This window comes from Lutjanus erythropterus, chromosome 4 (assembly GCF_056507025.1).
Source record: "Lutjanus erythropterus isolate fLutEry1 chromosome 4, fLutEry1.hap2, whole genome shotgun sequence".
NCBI classification, from domain to species: Eukaryota; Metazoa; Chordata; class Actinopteri; order Lutjaniformes; family Lutjanidae; genus Lutjanus; species Lutjanus erythropterus.
In genome coordinates this window covers 33,263,640-33,287,236 of record NC_139320.1, presented here as the reverse complement: position 1 = coordinate 33,287,236, position 23,597 = coordinate 33,263,640, and the positions used below count along the sequence as shown (strand labels likewise).

Here is a 23,597-nt window from a genome sequence, read left to right as displayed (position 1 = left end):
CCCCCTTTGGAGTTATTCCAGGTCATGGCATTTGGGGAAAAAAAAACAGTGTTCACATACTATTTAAAGGCCAATGGGGCATCTAAATTTCTGTGCTTTCTGGGGAAGATATAAAGCCCTCCCTCGTCTATGTTTTCAGCCAATAAGATCACACCTCACTCAACTCTTAATTTTTGAAAAAGTTTTACCAACTAACGATCTTTTGCTGAGATAATTTACTTTTCTTCTTTAGACAAACTTAGATATTTGAGTTTTAGAGACCCCAAAATGTTGTATTAAAAATTTACAGAGTAAATTTATTCACGTTAAAGTGAATTATGGTTAAAATTTTAATATTTTGAACTAAAACCATTTCATTTTCAGGCACCAAAACAAAGACAAATCAGGTTTGCAGCTCACTGTGACCAAATTTTGAAATATAATCTTTTTTGAGATTCTAAAACTCAAAGATTCAAGTTTATCTAAAGAAGAATAGTAAATGATCTCAACTAAAGGTTGGCAAAATTTTTAAAGTTCATTTCAAAACAAGAGTTTGAGTTGGGCTCAAAAATCTGTTGCAGTATGTTGCCTTGAAATTTTGAGTGTTTTCAACTATTTTTTTACAGTGTTAAGTGTCTCTTACATTCAACAACTGTAAAAAAAAAAATATGTAGCCTATACACTAAATTTTAAAAAGTGATAATATTTTTCAAACTAAAATGTGAGTCATAGCCTCCGTCTGTGGCTCATCTTCTGAGTTGCCATGAACTCGCTATAGATGCCAAAAAAAGTGAATTAACAGAATAACTTCTGAGTGCAGCACTTGTGTGTTTCTGTTTGTCCTCTCTGATTCACAGTACAGAGACAGAACTCTACCAACCACAGGTAGTGACAGTCTGGTTCTGAGACGCTGGACATGGGTCACATATTGACATTGATCTTGGCGTTGCTCTGCAGCTCAGGTAGGACTCAGGCAGGACCTGAAAGGTGTTTTTTGCTGTCCATCTGTACGTATGATCTAGAAATGCAACAGTAAGCTTCATGAAAACAGGTCCAAAAGTTTCTGCATTCTCATGCATCACTGCAAAAAAGTTCATGAACCAGGTTTTGATGTAATAAGCTTTATTATATTAAAATTTCTTCAATGGGAAATAAGGACAGATGCACTTGGCACAGGGCCTGGAGGCCACTGACCATCAGCTCTCAGCGCAGAGGCAACTGACCTCAGTGCCACATTTCATGAGTGGACATTGAGCTTTCATGTACACACAAAGAGCCTGATTTACTAAGATCCCAAATAGAATCCTACATTGTGTTTGCACTCTAACATATTGCACATTTAGTTGGTTGTGCTCTGCAGGTGATCAAGTTACAATAACTGCGTAAATGACGACAGTTGCAAACACTGTGGAGACAGCAGGATTTGAATGAGGTTTCTATCATGGAGAATTTGGACGGAAAGCAGAATGACTACAAGTGCAAAATGAAATTTGATCCCATGAGATGTTAGTGGAGAAGACAAACATATTGTTGAGCTACAGAAAAAAAAAATCAAGAACAACAGATGGAATTAAGAAGAGATGGCAAAATTTAAGCAGAAAAACAAACGAAAAATCAGCTCATAATTAAACTTCTTCAACTATCTAAAAAATAAAATAAAAATAAAAACAAATAATAAATCCATTGCACGGGAGGTCCGAGCTGTGTCCTCTGCAGCCTGAGTGCTCAGGTGGGACACTAGGGACACTGTTGCATGCACCAGCTGGTCATCCTGTATCAGGTCTGATAATGGACATAAATGCCCTGACAAGAGGGACTGAAGACAGGGGACAGACAGTGGTGAGGTCTGTGAATCCAAGTGTTCCCACAGTGGAGCAGCCGGGGACTGGACAGGGAGGAGAGAAGCACACTGGACACACAACCTGCAAAAAAAACAAAAAACAAAACAAAACGGTTAAATATGTAACATCAGCAAAAAGAAGGAAATAGGAAGACATATAAAAAGGTTGGTGTTAATTTTCTTAAGGCTACAGTGGCTGTGAGTGTTCAGTTTCATTTGGATTTTATCTCTTTAAATCAGAGTGTCTCCTCCTCACCACAGTAACAGCAGCCAGCTGTGCACCACTGGACCAATCAGCACCTTCCTTTTAAACTTGTTAAATACAGACGCAGTCACAGTCACCACTAATTATTTTCAGGATTGGTAAATCACAGCACGTGTGCTAAATTAACCTATTTGCATTTTCTCCTCACAGTATTTTACACCGTAGAAACACCACATACTGCATATTCATCAAGACAAACGTACTAAAGGGACATTGTGTGCTGTCTTGGACATTTGAAAGAGGCAATCATCAGTGTGCACCATTAGAAGATCAGGTTGCACATTTATTTGAGGTGATATCAAGATTTTGCACACTTTATAAAACACACAAACCTTCAATAAATCAGGTTCTGAGTGAAGATGTTGGGATAAAAAAGTTTTCTTGTTCTTCAGACTCTGATGTGTTGTGTTTCTGTCCAAACATGCAAAGAAAACTTTAAATATGATGGGACAGCATCTGTCTGGTTCATTTTAACATTTCAGATTTATTGTCCTTCTACAGTAGATTTAAACGCACAAACACAACACAACAAGAGGGTTTTGGACATGAACCAGAACAATTACAACAAAATAACCAAATAAAAACTTGTATGGTTCATTAAAGATATTGGAATAGTAGGATGCCTTAAAAGTTAAAGTTCTGCTGAGCAGTTCAGTCAAGGGTTTTGAGCCCAACTGAAACTCTTAAGTTTGAAACAACAACAACAACTACTGATCTTTTGTTGAGATAATTTAGTTTTCTTCTTTAGATAAACTTGAAATGTTTCAGATTTTTTTAGAGACCTCAATATGTTATATGTTATATATTTAAAAATTATAAAGTAAATTCATTTAAATGAAAGTGAATGGTGAAAATTTTTATATTTTCAATCAAAACCATTTAATATTCAGGCACCAAAACAAAGACAATTCAGGTTTGCAGCTCACTCTGACCAAATCTAATCTTTTTGAGATTCTAAAACTCAAAGATTCAAGTTTATCTAAAGAAGAATAGTAAATCATCTCAGCTAAAGGTCAGCAAACCTTTAAAAGCTTATTTCAGAACATGAGTTTGAGTCGGGCTCAAAACTCAAAAATCTGTTGCAGTATGTTGCCTTGAAGTTTTGAGTCTTCTGAGCACGTTTTCAGCATTCAGTATTCAGCCTGACGTTTTGGTGAAGTACCCGTATGTGCTGATCTGATGTGTATGCTTGTTTATTACTTGTTTAACTGTCACAGGCGATACTTCAGTACTTTTACTTTTAATACTTAAGAAACATTTTCAGTGAAGGAGTTTCACCTGTGACCAATGGTGGACAGACTACAGGAAATCTGTACTCAAGTACAAGTACTGTTACATTATTAAAATATTACTCAATTACAAGTAAAAGTACTAGTGTGAGAAAAACACTTAAGTAAAAATACAAAGTACTCATCTCAAAAAACACTCAGAGTATTAGTTACTTTTTAACCTTTGATGTTTAATACATTGTCAATAGTATCAGTAGCAGACATTCAATCAAAGTTTCTGTTCTTTCTAATCTTCAGTCGAAATTTTCCCAGCATCCTCTCTGTTCTGCTCTGTGCTCACAGTCACATCTAAAAACTAAGGTTGCAAAGTTTGTGAATTTTCCTCAACTGATCTGTCTAAAATGCAAATAATCAATTAATCATTGATATTTTATAAGATACAAAACACACGTTTCTCTTACTTTTCTCATTTTCTTTTTTCCTCATTTAAAGTTTAACTGCCATTTCTACATTATTGATTGAATATCCATGAGCACATTGTTAATTGCTTAAATTCTCAATGGTGATTAATTGATTAATAATTAATCATCAACATATTTCCTCCAAACCTGCTGCAGTTTTTATTTTTTCATCCATATGTCACTGTTTTTCACCTGATTGGCTACAAACATGCAGAACTGAACCTTTATTCTCTGTTGCCTATTTTTGTCCTAAGTAAATCAGTTTTTCAGCATATTCGTCTACCTCTTCCTCTCTAACCAGGCCAGAGTATTATACTTCAGTGTCCATCCATCCATCTGACTGGTGTCCTCAGGTGGCCTGGAGAGACATGACAGAACAGTTTCTCAATCACTCCTCTATGTAAAATATGAACCGTACCTTGCAGGACAATTAAATGACAGTGGCGCATAGCAGCTGACAGCAAGAGAACAAAATGAAAAGTGGTGGAAATGTTAAAACATTCAGAATCATCACATCAAGTCATAAATCAATATCATGACCATAACAGCTAAGGTCAATAAACTGTAACTGCTTTAAAAGATGAGTGTGGAGGATTTAGCGGCATCTAGTGATAAGGAAAGGCACTCTCTAGAGTCAGTGTTGAAACGTGGCGGCGGAGCATAACACATATCCGTGGAGATATGAATGCTGAAATTATATATTTCTCTTTCCTCAAACAAAAACATAAAAAACAGTATTCAAATAAAATAGAGGTCCATCCCAAATACAGGCTGCGAGAAATTCACAAGGGTGGATATGAAAGCTAACTAGGCCCATCGTACATTTCCAACACTTAATAAATTCAACAATGTAACTATGCTACTTTCAACACTTTGTATGTGTAAGTCACTGAATTTTCCACAACATGTTCCTGCAAAGATTTGATTGTCCACTGAGACCTTTAAAGAGATTTTGACCTGAAACAGATACAAAAAGTATTCAGTGTGTAATAACATCATAATGCAGTAACAAACATTTAACAGGGAGTTTAATCATTTAACCTGATACGCCAGATTGTTTGTAACACAGAACCATTTGGGAAGCCATCCATAGAAACTGTTTGGAAAAGGGCAGGCACTTTCAAGAAATTCTCTGGTAAGTGATCATATGAACCATCTGTCCTAACTGTCCTGTAGCTGTCTGTCCTGTAGCTAACTTCAACCAATCACATCAACTCACCGAACTGACAATGGAAATTGTGTAATCTCCGATATAACTGATGCTATCACAGTATCTATGCTAACCTCTTCAGGAGCCATCATTATTTGTTCGAGACGAGTCGGTTCCATGGATGCTTCTTGCTGTCATCGTCTGCCATTAGTCCCTCCAAGGACCCTGATTGGCTCACACCACCTCTGGTGCAGACACAAATGGATAGCTTGGAGCCTGGCAAGATGGATTCTTGCGTGATCTTGTGAATCCAGCTGCCTTGCAAGGAAAGGTCTCTCCTATAAGCCTGCTTCAAATAAAGGCCTGGCTCTCTCTGAGGACAACTAGCAGCCCTGGCCACTTTTAGAGGACGATGGTTGAGTATTTGTATTTTTATAAGATAACAATCACAAATGATTCAAATAGATCTCAGAAAACAGCCCTTGCCTCTGTAGAATGATGATCAGGTACGATGTTAACAGATGTTTAAGAATAGAAGCAGGGCAAGAGCTCCAACATGATCAAGATAACTGCAATGTTTGTACTCGTTGGAAACTGGAAATAATTACATGTCTTCAGGAAGTGTAAATCATGCTGAATCTGAAAATATGTGCCACGTAACTCCAAGAAGAAGTAGCTTAAGTCTATGTTCTAGTCCCCACACCTCCACAACTAGTCTTCAGACCACTGCAGCTAGTACCCAGACCTCTGGATAACTTTACAGTTCAGTCCAATGGAAACCAGTGGCTGTCAGTCTAACAGAGGGAAGATGACACCAGACACTGGACATGATGTGACTGATGGACTTACCTGAACAGATGAGGTGCAAACCAAAGCGCGAGACATCTGGTTCTACACAGCTCCTCAGACCAGAATGAACACAGGTAGGGCTGATCCCCCACACAGGTCTGTCTGAGGGATCCTCTCTCCATCTAATTTCAAGAGCAGAGCCACAGCCCATCTCGTTACAAAGGACAGCTGCTTCCTTCAGGGTCCACGAACGCTGATTATCACACACCGGTCTCCACTTTTTCCGGTGTTTCATCTCCAGTGTTCCTGAACAGCGACTGTCTCCTCTCACCAACCTGACAGGCCCTGATCAGAAACAAGAAGTAAAAGTGAATTTCATCAGAACATCAGTGAACCAAATCAAAGCTGCAGCTCCTCTTCTACCTGAGCAGGTGAGTCCAACAGCAGAGCAGGTGTTTCTAGTTGAGTCTGAGCTTCTACAGTCCACGAGAGCAGACTCATTTCCTCCACACTGGAATTCTTTGGTCCACATTGGAGGGTCCCCTTCTCCATAGAGCCCCCCCTGGAGGACTAAAGGAACCCAGCAGCCAAGCTCCCTACAGACCACCTTTGCATCCTGTTGGTTAAAGTCATCTTCACATACTGGGGACCACCACTGGTTAGACTGGTCAGACCTCACCTCCAGTCTGCCTGAACACAGATTGGTCCCATTGACCAGCCTGACTGAGTCTGGAGGGAGGGAGGGAGGGAGAGAGAGAGAGAGAGAGAGAGAGAGAGAGAGAGAGAGAGAGAGAGAGAGAGTTTGTTTCCTTGCTGTTCCCAGCAGTGGCTCAGCTGAGCTCTTGCTGCAAATGCTGGCAGTCAGGGAGGGTATTTAAGGCAAAGTGATAGCACCTGCAGGGGCTTTCCACCAAGAGTATAGACGAATCTGCCAACTGCTTTGTGCGTTTTGCCATCTTGTGGCACCTCCATTGCTGATTGCTGTGGTGGCACATCTTGTCTGTCCCTCTCATTGTCTGCTGGTTGTGTCTAGAAGGGAACCCCACATTTGTGAGACCATCACAAGATTTCTCATGGTTTCGGTCAAAATGTTAATTGTTGCGAGATCTTGTGAAGCTGGGGTTCCCTTCTAGACACTGTGTTTGCTGTTGCTTGCTAATCATGACAGTATGGATAATTGGATTGACGACATTAAACAGTGGCTCTCAGTAACTGAATGAAGGTTAATTTCGGATGGCGATATAAATTTTCTTTTTTTATATATATAATTTTACATAGTAGTTAGACATTGGTTGAAATTAATAACAGAGAAGAGAAAATACAGACCACCTCTGCCATGTTTAAATGATGAAGCTCTGTGTAATGTATATTAATATGTATATATATATATATATATGAATTCACATTTTTCATCAGGTATTCAAGATTTTCATGAACAAAGTTCTTTTCTGTTAACATTTTTTGATCCACTCTGACACATGGTGATCCTCTGTACACTCAGTGAATCTCTGTAGAGTCTCTGTTCTCAGACAGCAGCTCTTTTCATCAAGTAAAGGTTTGTGGAGTTCACATTTTGTTTTTTTCTTCCAAAGTTCCATAGTTTGACTTGACTGTTTGAGCAGCTGAACTGCACGTTTCTCCCATCTTCCAAGACACTGGTTTCAAAAGTAATGTGACATAAAAAAGGAAGTGCATAAGTAGAAAACTGTAAACTTATTATGATGGCTCACATTCGCTCATGCTCATACAGTGGCCAGATGCCACTGCAGCCATGGCAGCTTATTAACTTCCTATACTTCACCAGATTCACCTGTAAGTACCTGCCTTGTCTCATTGTGTGTCTCTCTCTTCAAGGCTCTACATGTCCAGGCTCTACAATTCCGGAAAAGACTGTTACATGAAATCTGTCAACCATAAAAATAAACTTTACAAATGCTACATCAAAAACCCAAGTAATACAAATAGGAGGGAGTATAATACATAGAGGAATAAAACCATATAATACAAAAGAGCAAAAGATGTCACTATGCAGAACTCATAAGACCATCACTGGGTGACTCTAAGAAGTCCTGGATGGTGCTAAATAAAGTCCTCAGCAGGGGCCATAAGAACACTCTGCTCCCTGACATAATGCTAGTGATACCTGTAATGACATTAGCAATACTTTATCGCCATTGGTGAAAAAATTTCCAACAAAATTAACCAACCTCAAAGTGCTTCCTTAGTATTCTTGATATTTACTTGGGAATTACTCAAAGTCTTTTCTTGAAGCCATCTTATGGAAATTGAGTTTCCAAAATCATTATGAACATGCAAAGCTCACATACAGCTGGAGCAGGTGAAATCTGTTGCAAAATTCTGAAAGCCGCTGTGAATTAAATCACGGAGCCACTTGTCTACTCTATTAACCTCTCACTAGTTTTTGAAGTTGTGCCAAAAATGGCAATGATAGCAAGAACTGAACCAGTCTTTAAGTCTGGTGACAAAAATGATATTCATGTCTGATCACAGTATGGCCTTAGGAAAAAAGGCACTACGTGTTTGGCGGTACTTGATCTTAATGAAAATATTAATGATGCCATTGAAAAAGGCAACGGTGATTTTATGATTAGGAGTCTGGACAAGAGGGATGCACCCGAATCCTACAAAATGGAAAGTAGAAATACTGTGATGGAAACAGATTTTTCTACGATAAAAGTCAGCTCTATGATGACCTCAACACAGTTAAAGGGGAACTATTATGCATTTCCTCTTTTCTGGCCTATAAATGTTGTCACAATGTCGGATACTCGTGTTAAACGATTTCAAAGCGTCAAATATTGAGGTTCATGCATTTGGAAGTGAGCCCTGCAAGCTGTTTTGGATGACTTGGATGACTGCACGCTGTGTTTTACTGTCTGTTTTTTAACGGTGTAGTAACATTGACGTCAATGCGTGCCAGACTTACTTATATGGTCATACCCCGGCATGTGCTATAGGCCCCACCCCCTCCCCCGCTCTGCTTCGGAAGTTATATCGCTGCTCTGAGGGGTGAACTATTAAGTGAGATTAATGTGTTAGTGAGCTATGTTGAGTCTAAAGCCAGGATTTTCAGTGTCATGAAGGTGGCTCTCTTTTAACCTGGTAACCATGGTAACTTATACTAAACTCATAACCTGGTCACGAGCAGGTTATGTTCAGTTTCAAATTAAATCGTCTGCAAAACGCGTTGTTCTTTAACTAATTATTGTCCTTAGCTTTTAAACTGAGGGAGGACGTTAACATTGAAAAATTACTGAGCTGTATGTTCGTAATATCACCGAACGAATCCATATAATGTCAAACACGTAACAGCGGCACAAACTGTCTGCATCGCGCTGTCATAATGGTAACCTCCGTTTGGTGATGCAGAGTCAATTTCCCCATTTGCTCCAGATCATATTAACACTTTAAATTGAAAAATACCTCCGTGTTTGTCTGTCTACGGCACTTCACAGGGGACTGTTTTGTCAACACGGGCCAGTACGAAGCTGGATTAGCCAGTAGCCGGGCTCGGCAGCGCTTGTCAGCCCTTTGGAAGTCCTCGGGAGTGTGACCAATCACAACGGAGTGAGCTTGGCGGGAGGCGTACATGGAGGAGAGTCGGGGGGTGGAGTAAATTACACAGACCGTTTTCGCGGGGTGCAGAAAATACAAGGAAGAGATGCAGCTTGAGGCACAGCGTCCTGAAGATCTACAAAGTTTTCTGAGAGGGCGATCGTGTGTAGCTGCTCTATAGGAGTCCAAAATCAAATACAAAGGCCCGAAATTGAGTATAATAGGTCCCCTTTAAAAAAAGGATGCATTGAACTTAATCAGTCACTGATATAATTATATATAAACCAAACAATTCTGATTTTTCAATATCCCTCAGTTAAACGGGAGTTGGTGGTGGGCTACACACAGTTTATAAAACTAGCTAAAAATAAAAAGAGAGTAATGTAGATGAGAACTACAGTATGCACATGTGGCCATATGGTTCCTAACTAAATACATGCCCATTTTAATTCACGTTGATGCTTTGTAGACACAACAGTTGCAATGCCAGTAAATATTAGATTAGGAAATAAAACACTGCCTGATATAACATGACTTTCAGTAAACCCCACACACTGCTGGGCTAGACACATATTTGAAACCAGCTGTACCTGGTGGAATCACCTCAGTGTGAGGGAGGACACAGACTGATTGCTGATATGTGATCAACTTACCTGAGCAGGTGACCTCCTGGAAATCAGAAAAGAAACTGTATTTTGTACAGTCTCTCACAGCAGATCCAGAAGAAGCACATTTAGACCGCATTGCCCATCCAGGTCTCCTAAAAGACCTTTTATATCTTGCGGACACAACAGAGCCACAGTTCAGTTCTCTACAGATTAAAGCTGTTTGAGTTATGTTCCATAAAAAGCTTTCCACTGGTCTCCACTCTCCCAGTTTCATCTCCAGTGTTCCAGAACAGCGACTGGATCCTCCCACCAACCTGAAAGGTTCTGAACAGAAAAAAGACAGTCATCAGTAAAGAATAAAGTGAGTTTCATTAGAACAGAAATGAACCAAATCAAAGCTGCAGCTCCTCTTCTACCTGAGCAGGTGAGTCCAACAGCTTTGCCAGGTGAGCAGGTATTTCTAATTGAGTTTGAGCTTCTACAGTCCAGGAGAGTGGACTCATTTCCTCCACACTGGAACTCTTTGGTCCACATTGGAGCCTCCCCTTCTCCATAGAGCGCCCCCTGGAGGACTGAAGGAGCCCCACAGCCCAGCTCCCTACAGACCACCTCTGCATCCTGCTGGTCAAAGTCATCTTCACACACTGAGGACCACTGCTGGTTAGACTTCACCTCCAGTCTGCCTGAACACAGACTGGTCCCATTGACCAGCCGGACAGAGTCTGGAGAGAAAACGAGAGCTCACAGTTCACTCTGGGACAGCTGCGTCCCACAACACTTTTGTATCAGCATCAATCTTGGGAAGACCAGCATATAAAAATACATGTAGACACCCTTTGAATTCACTCATGTAAAGGTCTCTGTAGATCTAATGGATTCAAGTTGGGATTGCCCCTGATAAGCTGTAGAATTTACCCAACCTTTAGCTATGCCACTTCAGTTTCTAGATTTCTAAGGAACCTGGTTATATTTCTCATGTCATGGTGAGTGAATGATGATTCATTTGCGCTCCCTGTATATTTTAAATGATGTGACTATCTCTGCTCAAAGACTTTCATGCACACTTTATGTTGGCATTGATTTTAAGCAATAGCTCAACAAGAGGGCACGATTCAGTGTCAAAAGTTTCTGACAAAAACAAACATGGTGACTTGGAGGAGGTTGCAATAATGTACGTCTTGCATAAGAGAGTTAAATATATCACAACATGTAGACAGATAATTCTTTTCACCAATTACAACACTGAATGTCACTTCTAATACTTAAGCATTTTTAAAACGTCTTTGTCATTTCTTGTGGTCATGTTTTGCTTGAACTGTCGACTACACTGCTACACTTGCCCCATAACTGCCAGAGGAACTGTTCTGTCTCATCTGTATCCATAATCCTTCAGGAAAATGAAGGCAGAGTATGGACAGAAAGCTCCATCTGTAATCTGTATGTGTATTTAACATAGTGCATAAATAAGCCTTTATTTAGTGCCATTAGTGGCACATTTGTTTGATCTGCTATTTACTAATGTCATCAGTTTTCCCTCACTGCAGATGTTTTGGATCTGGATTTTCATTCTGTGGAGACTCATGGACATTCTTGACATTTCTGAGGAGGCACACATCAGTTACAGTGTAATCTGCTAATGTACAACGAGAAAATCAAACTCAACATGGGTTGAGCCACTGAGCTTCCAGAAACAAGATCACTTCTTCACTCTTACACACAGGCCTCTAAATTTAATCATTTCTTAACAGTAAAATATAGCTGAATATTGTCAGCATAGCAGTGGAGATGTATTGCTGAGACACAACTCTTTCTAGAACATTGTTCATTTGAAAATAGACTATGGATTAGGGCAATAGTGACGTGTCAGCCAGTGGTTCATTGACATAAGAGCACTGTACATTTCATCATTATCCTACAGGGATAAGGGACCAGAGACAATTAACCAATGATAACTCATCTTACTGGCAAACTTCCTGGTTAAGCTCTCTTTAGTGATCTCTCACAGGTGAATATTATTGGTGCCAACATGGACTCCAATGTTGTTGAAGCTACTTGTGGTGCGTGGCTGGGTTCCCTGTTTTTCCCTGTGTGATTCAGCATCCTAAGGTTAACCTCTATGCGGGACACTCTGGCCTCGGCTAAAGAGCAGAGAGAGACCAAGAGACTTGTGAGCCAACAGGACTAATAACAGGGCTGGGGAGGGTTGAGGAACAGTGTTCAGGCAGGGGGTCAATTGTGGACCAGACCTCACAACCGGTGGCTTGTTCTTGCCTTCCACAGCAGCTGCCAATTAGGTAATGCTGGTTCAAGCAATAGCAGGCCCACTATCAAACCTGCAGCTTAAACTATCTGGAGTTCCTGGTACGTCTAACGTAGTGCTAATGAAGAGAAGTTCCTCTAACTCATAGACATATCTCACTAGAAGAGACATCCTGTCTAACGCAGCAGAACAGTCGGCACAAGCCATCGTCAGACTGGTTGCAGAGGTTGTGTTGCTGCTGACCTGACCTGAGAAAAGGCTAACCTAGTAGGCTAGGCTAAGTGTAGGTTAAGCTAACAGGCAGCAGCAGCCTTCCTCCTAACACAGTACTGGTTCAAAATAAATGTATCAAACTTAAATGAGACTTAGCAGCTTAAAGATAGCACCAGTAAAGTACCAGGGAAACCATTGAATGGCTAAGAAATTAAAGAATGAACTGATGAAACAGCTGAACAAGAAGGGATACTGCAAAAAAAAAAGAGTCAGAAGTCAGAGAGTCTGACAGACAAAAGAACACTGGAAACACCACTGTCAGGGATGATATTACTGATAGATGTACCTGAGCAGGTGATCTTCAGGACGTCGAATAATCGTTCTGGAGTGACACAGTATCTCAGATTAGATAGAGAGTAATCACAATAAGGTCTGATCATCCACATGAGTGTTCTTGAGGACTCCTGTCTCCATTCAACAGAAACAACAGAACCACAGTCCAGTTCTTTACAGATTGCAGCTGCTTCTTTTACATTCCAGCGATAGCTGTTCACTGGTCTCCACTGTCCCAGTTTCAACTCCAGTGTTCCAGAACAGCGACTGGATCCTCCCACCAACCTGACAGGTTCTGCACAGAAACAAAAGAGTCATTCGTCAAAGAATAAAGTGAGTTTCAGATATTAACCCACAGAGCTTCCTAAGGGTCATAGCAAGATTTTCTTTTGAGGACTACTTTTGCATTGCCTGGCAATACTTCTTCATTCTGAGCCATGTGTCTGTTTCTACTCAGCTGCTTCCAGCATAAACGGCCCAGTGTGGATCAGCTGATTAAACTTTACTTTGAACTATATGGGCATTGAATATGTTGATATATTACTGCTCAATTAATAGCCATGCTTGTAGTGAAAGTATTCTGTTGGTTTCATTCATGAACAGTTACTGTACTCAGGACAACTGCACAGATACAGATGAATGTCTTCTAGTATGGCCTACGAGTAAAAGAGTCTGTCTGCTTAACTTTGGAAGACCTGGATCCCAGAAGGGCTTCACTAAGGAAAAGGAGATGTGACATTGCATTGTGATGTTCTGTAACTTTTATAGTGAAAATAAAGCCCATCACAGAGAAACTAGAATAACATCCCTCAAATGTATGTACATGTATAAGTCTATTACCTCATACTGGTCTCTTGGAATAACCAGCATTGATTCTGCCATGATAATGTCATACCAGGCTGGAGTGGTCATACACGTCTTGGTAGTGGGAACACTTTGGTGAAAGATACATGCAGCTCTGAACATTTGCATTTCTGAGTACAGTAACTTTTCATGAATGAAACCAACAGCATCCTGCAGATTACTGCAGATAACAGCTTTCTTCTTCCTAATAATGGAGCTGTAATACTATACCATCATAGTTAATGTCCAGTGGTTCAAAGTAAAGTTCAATCAGCTGATCCATACTGGGGCATTATGCTGTGAGCAGCTGTGTGGAAATACACATATGGATCAGATTGAATGTAAGAGGAAAAGTATTGCAAAATGCATTGCTTGAGAACGTAAAACAAACTGTGGGAGAATACAAAAGTAGTCCTGTGACCCTTAGGGGCCTCTGTATCAACCAAATCAAAGCTGCATCTCCTCTTCTACCTGAGCAGGTGAGTCCAACAGCTTTGCCAGGTGAGCAGGTGTTTCTCGCTGAGTCTGAGCTTCTACAGTCCAGGAGAGCAGACTCATGGCCTCCACACTGGAACTCTTTGGTCCACATTGGAGCCTCCACTTCTCCATAGAGCGCCCCCTGGAGGAATGAAGGAGCCCCACAGCCCAGCTCCCTACAGACCACCTCTGCATCCTGCTGGTCAAAGTCATCTTCACACACTGAGGACCACTGCTGGTTAGACTTCACCTCCAGTCTGCCTGAACACACACTGGTCCCACTGACCAGCCTGACAGAGTCTTGAGAGAGAGAGTAACATAAAAGAAGTTGTTGAGATTGTTATTTTGTCCTGGTGTATTTTGTTTTCTTTTATGAAACACAGTCAACATTAGTCAATAATATGTAATTTAGCTTTGGCAATAATTTAACTGTCAGGTCAATAATACTAATTTAAATTCAAGAAAGACAGAAGCACTGAACTTCCAAGAAGAAGACCACTCTTTAATCTTTTAGGATCATTGTCCCGGATAACTTTAGAGTCCAGTCTAATGGAAACTACTGACTTTCAGTCTGACAGCCAAAGAAACACACTGCAAACATTATTGAGATGATATCACTGGGAGATTTACCTGAGCAGGTAAGACTAAAGATGACAAAAGTGCCACGTGGGAATAGACACTCTCTCAGAGCAGATCCAGAGTGAAAACAATTAGAGTGGCTAAACAACGCAGGTGTTTCAAAGGACTTCTCTATCCATTTCATTGCAACAGGAGTGCCACAGTCCAGCACTTTACAATATACAGCTGCTTCCTTCAGGGACCAGTCATTACCATAAACTGGTCTCCACTCTCCCAGTTTCATCTCCAGTGTTCCAGAACAGCGACTGGATCCTCCCACCAACCTGACAGGTTCTGAACAGAAACAAAAGAGTCATCAGAAAAAAGAAGTTTCATTATTGCAGAAATGAACCAAATCAAAGATGCAGCTCCTCTTCTACCTGAGCAGGTGAGTCCAACAGCTTTGCCAGATGAGCAGGTGTTTCTAGCTGAGTCTGAGCTTCTACAGTTCAGGAGAGCAGACTCATTTCCTGCACACTGGAACTCTTTGGTCCACATTGGAGTCTCCACTTCTCCATAGAGCGCCCCCTGGAGGACTGAAGGAGCCCCACAGCCCAGCTCCCTACAGACCACCTCTGCATCCTGCTGGTCAAAGTCATCTTCACACACTGAGGACCACTGCTGGTTAGACTTCACCTCCAGTCTGCCTGAACACAGATTGGTCCCATTGACCAGCCGGACAGAGTCTGGAGAGAGAGAGAGAGAATGAGAGAATGAGAGAGAGAAAGAGAGAGAGAGAGAGAGAGAGAGAGAGAGAGAGAGAGAGAGAGAGAAAGCAATCATTGTTATGACCCTGTGGATCATTTGTGATTTTGCATGTTTTTTCTTTGCTGCAGTGTCTCCTCTTCCCAGTGTGTGTGTATGTGTTCTCTCTCTCTCTCTCTCTCTCTCTCTCTCTCTCTCTCTCCAGGTGTCCATGGAGTGAGTCTGAGCTGAGTCTGAGTTTTCTATCTTGCTGTCTGTTTTGATTTAAGTTACATATGTTCTGTTTTTCTGTGTGGGTTACAGTTTTCAGTTTATGGTGGTTTAGTTCAGGTTAGTTTGGTTTAGTTTGGTGCTGGTGTTGGTTGGCGGTCGGGCGTTATGCCCGTTGTCAGTAGCCATGTGGAGCTGGAGAAGCTGACGCACCGGCATGTGGTCAAAATATTACCAAGTGTTGGCTGCTCAGTGGAGGAGGCCAGCTATGCTGTTGGAGAGGTTGTGGGCTTTGAAAGTGTTAAATCTGCCTCTCATATGAACGGAGCTGTTGTCATCTTCTTGAATGGTGTGACAAAGGTTGAGGAAGTTGTTGAAAATGGTGTTGTGATTCCTGATACTTTCACACCTGTCCTCCCGCTGGTGAATCCAGCAAAAAAGATTGTGATTTCAAAGGCAGCTCCATTCATTAAAAATGAAGACTAGGCCAAAGAGCTGTCATGTTATGGACAGCTGGTGTCTCCCATTAAAATGGTTCTACTGGGGTGCAAGTCGCCAAAACTAAAACATGTTGTGTGTCACAGAAGACAGGTCTTTATGATTCCCAAGGACAACACGAATGATCTGAACTTTCAGTTTTAAAATTGATGGTTTCAGTTACATTGTGTGTGTGACCTCTGAGACAATGAAATGTTTCGGTTGCGGGGCAGAGGGACATTTGGTCCAGTCCTGCCCCGAGACCATGGAGCGGATTGGCTCGGGCTTGGGCCACGCATCCATGGCGGCCGCGGAGCCGGTCGCTGGGCCGAGCACCGGGCCGTGACAGCCGCAGAGCCGAGCACCAGACTGGACCTCGAACTGGCCGCCAAGCGAGCCACACAGTGGCCCGCTGGCAAATCCAGTTCAACTGGCGCACCTTTTTCTGTGGTTGAACCAGAGTCGCACAATGTGCAGAAGCCTGCAGAGAAAGAGGGAGGCATGCTTGACAAAGAGCAGAATCAGGATCGAGCTGAGAGTGGAAATAAAGAAAGAAATGCTCAAACCAGTGAGAGATCAGGGAAAAATCAACTGGTAGATAAAAAGAAAGGTTTGGAAAATAGTGGCAGCTGCAGTCAGTGTTCAGAGTGTGTTTAATGATGTGCTGATGGATGAGGACATGTCTGATGGGATAAGTGTAAATAATAAAGCCAGCAAAAGGAAAATCAGTGACAAGAGGCAGAGGGATGCTAAGGTTAAGAAAGCAGTGGAGGATTTGTCTGATAATGATGAGGAGTGTGAGTGGACACTGTCACAAGAGGAAAAGATAATTTCTTATCCTCATGAAAAAATAAAATCATTTCTGGTAGAGACAAAAAGACAAAGGGCTGTTAAAATTTCTTCCCTGATCTGAGAGGTTTTCTCAAGTCTGTGACACGTTTTAGGAGGGAAGAAGATGCTTTCACTGATCAGGAGGTTTACAGACTCAAGAAAATCGTGACCAAAGTCAAAGGTCAATTAATTGAGGATGATGATTAAGTCAGCAGGGACTCTCCACATACTTGCTGTATGTGTTTTTGTTGTTGTACTTAGTTTTTTCTTTTCAATGACTGATTTAAAAATAGGTTCTCCAAACATCAACGGAGCAAGAAGTGATGTAAAAATGGCCTCTCTTTTTAAGTTGATAGAACTGAAACACTTGGATGTGTTTTTTGTTCAGGAAACTCACAGTGACATTGAAAATGAAAGTGATTGGAAGAGGGAGTGGCCTGGTGAAGTTATTCTGAGCCATAAATTATCCAACAGTGGTGGGGTGGGAGTGTTTTTTTCCAAAGGTTTCAGTCCCTGTTCTTTTAATGTAGAGGAAATAATGCCTGGTCGTATTTTAAAAGTTACAGCACAATATGAAAATGTGAAAATGTTTTTTGTAAATGTTTATGCTCCTGTGCTGAGCATTGAAAGAATGAACTTTTTAAATGTTTTGGGTGATGTCATTCATAACTGCACTGATGAGTTTTTGTTTTTGGGAGGTGATTTTAACTGTACAGAAAATGCTAAACTGGATAGGAATCATTTAGAGCCTCATCCTGCTTCATCTGCCAGACTGAAGCATCTGATTGAAACGTATGAGTTAAAAGATGTTTGGAGAGGGTTTAACAGGAATTACAGGCAGTATACCTGGAGTCACTCCATAGACAATCTGTTATCTTTAGCCAGACTTGATCGCTTTTATTGTTTCAAACATCATTTTGGTATTTTCAGAACATGTCAAATTTTTCCTGTGGGTTTGTCTGATCATTGTCTTGTTCAGTGTTCTGTCTACATTAAAAATGTTAGGACACACAGTGCATACTGGCACTTTAACACAGGTCTTTTGAATGACAATGTTTTTAGAGAAACTTCTGAATTTTTATGGGTTTCTCATAGGAAAAATAAATCTGCCTTTTCTTTTGTGCAACAATGGTGGGATATTGGAAAGAGTCAGATTAAACATTTTTGTCAGCAATATACTCGCAATGTCACCAAGCACATTACCAGGTTTCTTCAAGACCTAGAGACTGAAGTAGTAGAACTGCAGACTTTGGTGGATTCTACAGGAAATCAAGGGCATAATGAAGCCCTTAAAAGTAAAAAGGCTGCTTTGGTCAACCCGTTGGGCATCACAGCACAGGGTGCTCTGGTCCACTCACGCTTCATGAATGCATCTCAGATGGATGCTCCCTCGCACTTTTTCTTCAGTTTGGAATGTAAGAATGGTCAAAGAAAGATCATTCACTCTTTAAGATCTGAAAACGGATCCATAATAACTGAAACATCTGAGATGCGGAGATTTGCCTCCATTTTCTACAAAGATCTCTTTAAAGAGTTGGCTGGATCTTTCTATGCTGCCTCAGGGCTGACTCTAATGTGGTGTTGGATGCTGAACTGTCTTTGAATGAACTGTTTACTGCCCTCATGAGTCTGGAGAATGGAAAATCGCCAGGCATTGACGGATTGCCTGTTGATTTTTATAAGTCCTTTTGGTCTGTATTGGGCGAAGATCTCTTAGAGGTGTTTCGTGACAGTTTGTGTACAGGACGGTTACCACTAAGCTGTAGGAGAGCAGTTGTCACATTGTTACCAAAAAAGGGAGATCTACAAGATCTAAAGAACTGGAGGCCTGTATCTCTGCTGTGTGGGGATTATAAAATCCTCTCTAAGGTCTTGGCCTCTAGACTCAGAGAGGTGATGAGTGAGGTCATCCATGTTGATCAGAGTTACTGTGTGCCCGGCAGGTTAATAAGTGATAACATCACTTTGATTCGGCATGTTTTGGACGTCTCTGGCTCATTGGGTGTAGACACTGGTCTTATTTCCATAGACCAGGAAAGGGCTTTTGACTGGGTTGAACACCAGTACTTATGGCAGACACTTCATACTTTTGGGTTCAGCCCAGGGTTCATAGCCAGGATCCAGGTACTGTACTGTGATATTGCGAGTATACTAAAAATCAATGGTGGTTTGGCTGCAGGATGCTCTCTTTCTGGGATGCTGTATTCCCTCGCTATTGAACCACTGCTTCATAAACTTCGAAAAGAACTCTCAGGTGTTTGTTTTCCAGGTTGTACCTCAGCTGTTAAAATTTCGGCATATGCAGATGATGTTATGGTTGTAGTTAATAAACAGAGGGATATTGATATTTTGGAGGAAAATTTAGGTTTGTTCAACAAAATTTCTTCTGCTAAGGTGAGCTGGAAAAAAGTGAAGCTTTAATGGTTGAGGGACAGTTGACTAACCATTTAATTCTACCTGGAGGTCTAACTTGGAAAAAGGGAGGAATCTGTGTTAGAACGAAACTGGGAAAATGCTTTAGAAAAAATAGAAGGCCGGCTCAAAAAGTGGAAGTGGCTTTTACCAAGCATGTCCTATAGAGTCACTTGTGATTAACAATTTGGTGGCCTCCTCTTTGTGGCACAGACTATCTTGTGTGGACCCCCCTTCTAATTTGCTTTCACGCATTCAAGTTGTTCTAGTTGATTTCTTTTGGGATAAGTTGCACTGGGTTCCTCAGGCTGTTCTTTTTCTTCCCAAAGAGGAAGGAGGACAGGGACTTATACATTTGGCCAGCAGAGGTGCTGTTTTTCACCTCCAATTTGTCCAGAGACTGCTGTTTAGCCCTAAAGACTTAGTATGGAGACCACTGGCACATACAGTTCTACAGCAGTTTAAAGGTCTGGGACTACACAATTCATTGTTTCTGATGGATTTAAAGACTCTGAAGCTCCAGACTTTGCCACCCTTCTACTGTGGAGTTTTCACAGTGTGGACAATGCTGGTAAAGGAGAGACCAGTGCAAAACAACTCTCTGTGCTGGTTGTTGCGAGAAACTGTGGTGTATGGAGGACATTTGGACACTCCCTGCTGGGCAGGACCAGCAGTCACAGAAACATTCTTCAGAGCAGGGGTTCTAACCTTTGGATCTGTGGTGAACATTGCTGGACCTGAATTGAACAATGCAGCTGCTCTGGCTGCTCACCTGGGAGTAAAATCTGTCAGCAAGCTGCTTGAACACTGGAAACACAGTCTGAATGGACATGAATGCCTTCTGTTGAAGGAACACTGTGATGGTGTGATTGTACCTCAAAAAGATGATCCTTTCCCTTGTTTGTGTATTTGTCCTGTTTTTAATGAATGTGATGGGTCTTTTCTACATGTGACAAACTGCACTGACACAAACCTTGAAGAGGTAAATGGTAAAGCTTTATATAGAATGACGGTGAAGTATCTCAATAGGAAAAAACTACCTGACCAGATTGATACACCTTGGCAAGATCATTTGCAGGTGGGTAAAGATGTTGTACCAGCTTCGAGGAGTTTATATAAACCACCATTAACAAAGAAAATCGCTGACTTACAGTGGAGAGTTTTACACGGGATAGTTGCAGTTAATGTTTTCCTGTCTGTCATCAGTCAAGGTATAGATGATAAATGTCCTTTCTGTCCTGATAGAGAAACTGTTGTCCACTGTTACTCTGAGTGTAGACGGTTAGTACCACTGTTCATGTTGTTAGAGAGTCTGTTTAAGAAAGTAGGGGAGGTTTTCTCTAAGAAAACCTTCATTTTTGGTTTTCACTACAAAAAGTCTACTAAACATAAATATCAACTAATGAACCTTATCCTGGGTCAAACAAAGATGGCTTTTTATGTCAGCAGAAAGAGAAGAATTGATGATTTTGTGGATGTTGATGAAAAGTTGCTGTTTGTTAGGATGGTGAAAGCCAGAATTATGATTGATTGTAATTATTATAAAGAAATGAAGGATCTGGATCAGTTCAGTAAGATCTGGGCTCATGGTGATGTGTTGTGTTCTGTGAAAGAAAATCAACTTATTTTTGCTGTGGAGTTGATGTGATGTGTTGATGACTTGAATATTTATTTATGTGTGTGTTTTGAAGATAATTTTATTTTTTGTACTTGGATAAGTTGATAGAATAAAGTTACCCCTAAAAAGTCAAAAACTTTTTTTTTTTTTCTTTGATTTGTTATAGTAAGCTTTGTAGAAGAGTTGACGCAAGACAGATTGTATTTGGTTTGAGTTTTTGGAAGATTGTTGAGATGGGATGTAAAGTAAATTAAAACTTAAACCTTGTAAATACCTGTAAATAGTGGGGCCTTTTTTGCAATCCTTTTGCTTCTGGCTTTTCTAATTTTAGGAGATAGGTTAATAATTAGTCATTTATTAACTTTTATTTTGGTTAGGGAAGTTTAGGGTTATTTTAGAGTGTTTTGTTTTTTAGTTTACATGTTCTCCCTCTGAAGGAAAATGAAAACTGCTCCTTTTGAACTTGGCTTACTTGATGTTGCTGGCCTGGGAAGACTGGGGCAGCACCTATTTATGTTGTGTCAAGGGTTCCCCTAGACCAGGGCATAACATCATGGATGGTGTTAGGATTTTTTCTCTCATGGTTCTTAGGGAATAGTCGATCATCAGAATTTCAGACTTACTTCATAAATAAGTTCTTGTTTTTTCAATAATAAGCAGATGTGGCACACATCACATGTGACATAAATGTAGTTTTTGATCAACTTTGGACAAAGAATGTTCAATAAAATAGTTATAGGCTAAGCTGAATGCATTTTACCACAAGGAAATGATCAAAATGTGTTTCACATGCAAATTGAAAGGCTTTAGTACCACACTATGTACATACAACCACAGTTAATAACACAATTCATTCAAGATACAACAAGTGCATGTATTCTATATGCATAAACTGTGCATTTGTAATAATATTTCAGAAGAAATGGTTATCATAATGTTAAAAATGAAATTAATAATATCAAGTGCAGAGAAGAGAAATGAGGTGTGTAATTTCAGCACCATGACCTGTGCCATGGATTCATCATTAAACAATGACCTGCTGATATTTAAGCATGATAGCTGCTGATAGGCTGTTTCAAAACCACAGATTTTATCAATCATGTGCTCAAACATCAGTCAGATAAAATGGGAGGCAGATTAAACTAGCAAGACAGGCAACAAATAACACAAGGCATACAGTTTTGACACTGACAGTAATGTTGGCTTCCCATACAGCCACACAGCCAGATAACATAAGCCTACACAGGCAAAGACATAATCAACCACACATGACAACATGTGTGTCCCGCTGTTACTACAGTAACCAGCAGACATCACGGTCTGCAACACAAGCAGCAACAAACGACACTGTTTCGAAAAGGACCAGATAACCAGAATTTCTGAGCAGTCTGTCATCACAAAAAAGAAATTAGAAACAACTTACCAACGTTTTCATCAGCAACTGTCAGCTTGAATCCAATCCAACATAAATAACATAGAATCCACAGTAACACATGAAATTTGGAATGTCCAAAACTTCAACATGTTTGAATTCCCCAAACAAACTACTGTATGTACACTGAAGTGACCGGATCTTCTTACAGCAAGTTTATCTGTGAGCTTCTCACTAACATGTTCATGCACTTGGCCTGTTTGGATCCAGCAGCAGGACTTGGGACACATGGAGGGTGGGAGTTGCTCAGAGTGAGAAAAAGTTTTTGAGGTGAGATTCTTCATGATGCACATGCACTTCAGAGACACACTGACTTTGTAATGATAACACCTTGTCAACTCTTGTTTGTTTCAGAAACACTCTAATCTGGACTGTTTTTACACTGTTACAGTGGTGAAAAAACAGCGAGGGCAACAGATGTCCAGCAGAAATAAAACATAAAACATGCCACAGTGCCCTGTTGGTCCTGCTTGCAACTGCTCCCTCTGCTTCCTCGTTGCTGCACTACAGGTGATATACTGTTAGAAATATCCACAGCGCAGCCACAACAAGACATGGATTTAAACATGTGCCTACCAACTGTGCACACAATATAAAATGAGGTGACCTCTACATATTTCTTCATTAAAAATTGAGTCCTGCTGCCTTGTGATGATCCATTTTGTGTTCTTGGATGCAATTTAATCATTCAATATTATGTAATTTATCTTTGGTAATAATGAAACATTCATTCCAATAAATCTATTTGAACAATTTGACAAGAGACAGAAGCACTGAATTTTCTGGAATAAAACCACCTATTCATCTTAGAGGATAACGTTGTCCTGGATAACTTTACAGTTCAGTCCAATGGGAACCACTGACTGTCAGTGTGAGAGACGAAGAAACACACTGGAAACATTACTGTCAGAATTGATATTAGTGATGGACTTACCTGAGCAGGTGATCTCCAGGCTGTAGGGAGAGGAATCTTTGTTTGCACAGTCCCTCAGATCAGATCCAGACAGAACACATCCACTGGTCATGTCCCATACAGATCTTTCCTCATTTCTCTGTGTTACAGACACAGCAGAGCCACAGTCCAGTTTTCTACAAAAAACATTTGCCTCCTTCAGGGTCCACCACCGACCATAAACTGGTCTCCACAGTCCATGTTTCACCTCCAGTGTTCCAGAACAGTGACTGGATCCTCCCACCAACCTGACAGGTACTGAACAAAAACAAGAGAGTCATCAGTAAAAGAATTAACAGTTTTATTAGAACAGAAATGA

The 23,597-nt window shown here is 40.7% G+C and overlaps 1 protein-coding gene across 1 annotated transcript in view; it reads right to left on the bottom strand.

The window, feature by feature from the left end:
* Positions 1-3,526: 3,526 nt before the first annotated feature.
* LOC146328717 (scavenger receptor cysteine-rich type 1 protein M160-like) overlaps positions 3,527-23,597 on the bottom strand; it is a 47,903-nt gene continuing 27,832 nt past the window's right edge. Inside the window, exons 16-25 of the mRNA XM_084717718.1 lie at positions 23,261-23,536; positions 15,022-15,327; positions 14,654-14,935; positions 14,018-14,323; positions 12,717-12,998; positions 10,314-10,619; positions 9,943-10,221; positions 6,137-6,442; positions 5,774-6,058; positions 3,527-4,132 (exon numbers count right to left, since the gene is read on the bottom strand). Of these exons, the coding sequence (XP_084573844.1) occupies positions 4,092-4,132; positions 5,774-6,058; positions 6,137-6,442; positions 9,943-10,221; positions 10,314-10,619; positions 12,717-12,998; positions 14,018-14,323; positions 14,654-14,935; positions 15,022-15,327; positions 23,261-23,536 (2,669 nt within the window). The 3' untranslated portion in view covers positions 3,527-4,091. The remainder of the gene's footprint in view (positions 4,133-5,773; positions 6,059-6,136; positions 6,443-9,942; positions 10,222-10,313; positions 10,620-12,716; positions 12,999-14,017; positions 14,324-14,653; positions 14,936-15,021; positions 15,328-23,260; positions 23,537-23,597) is intronic.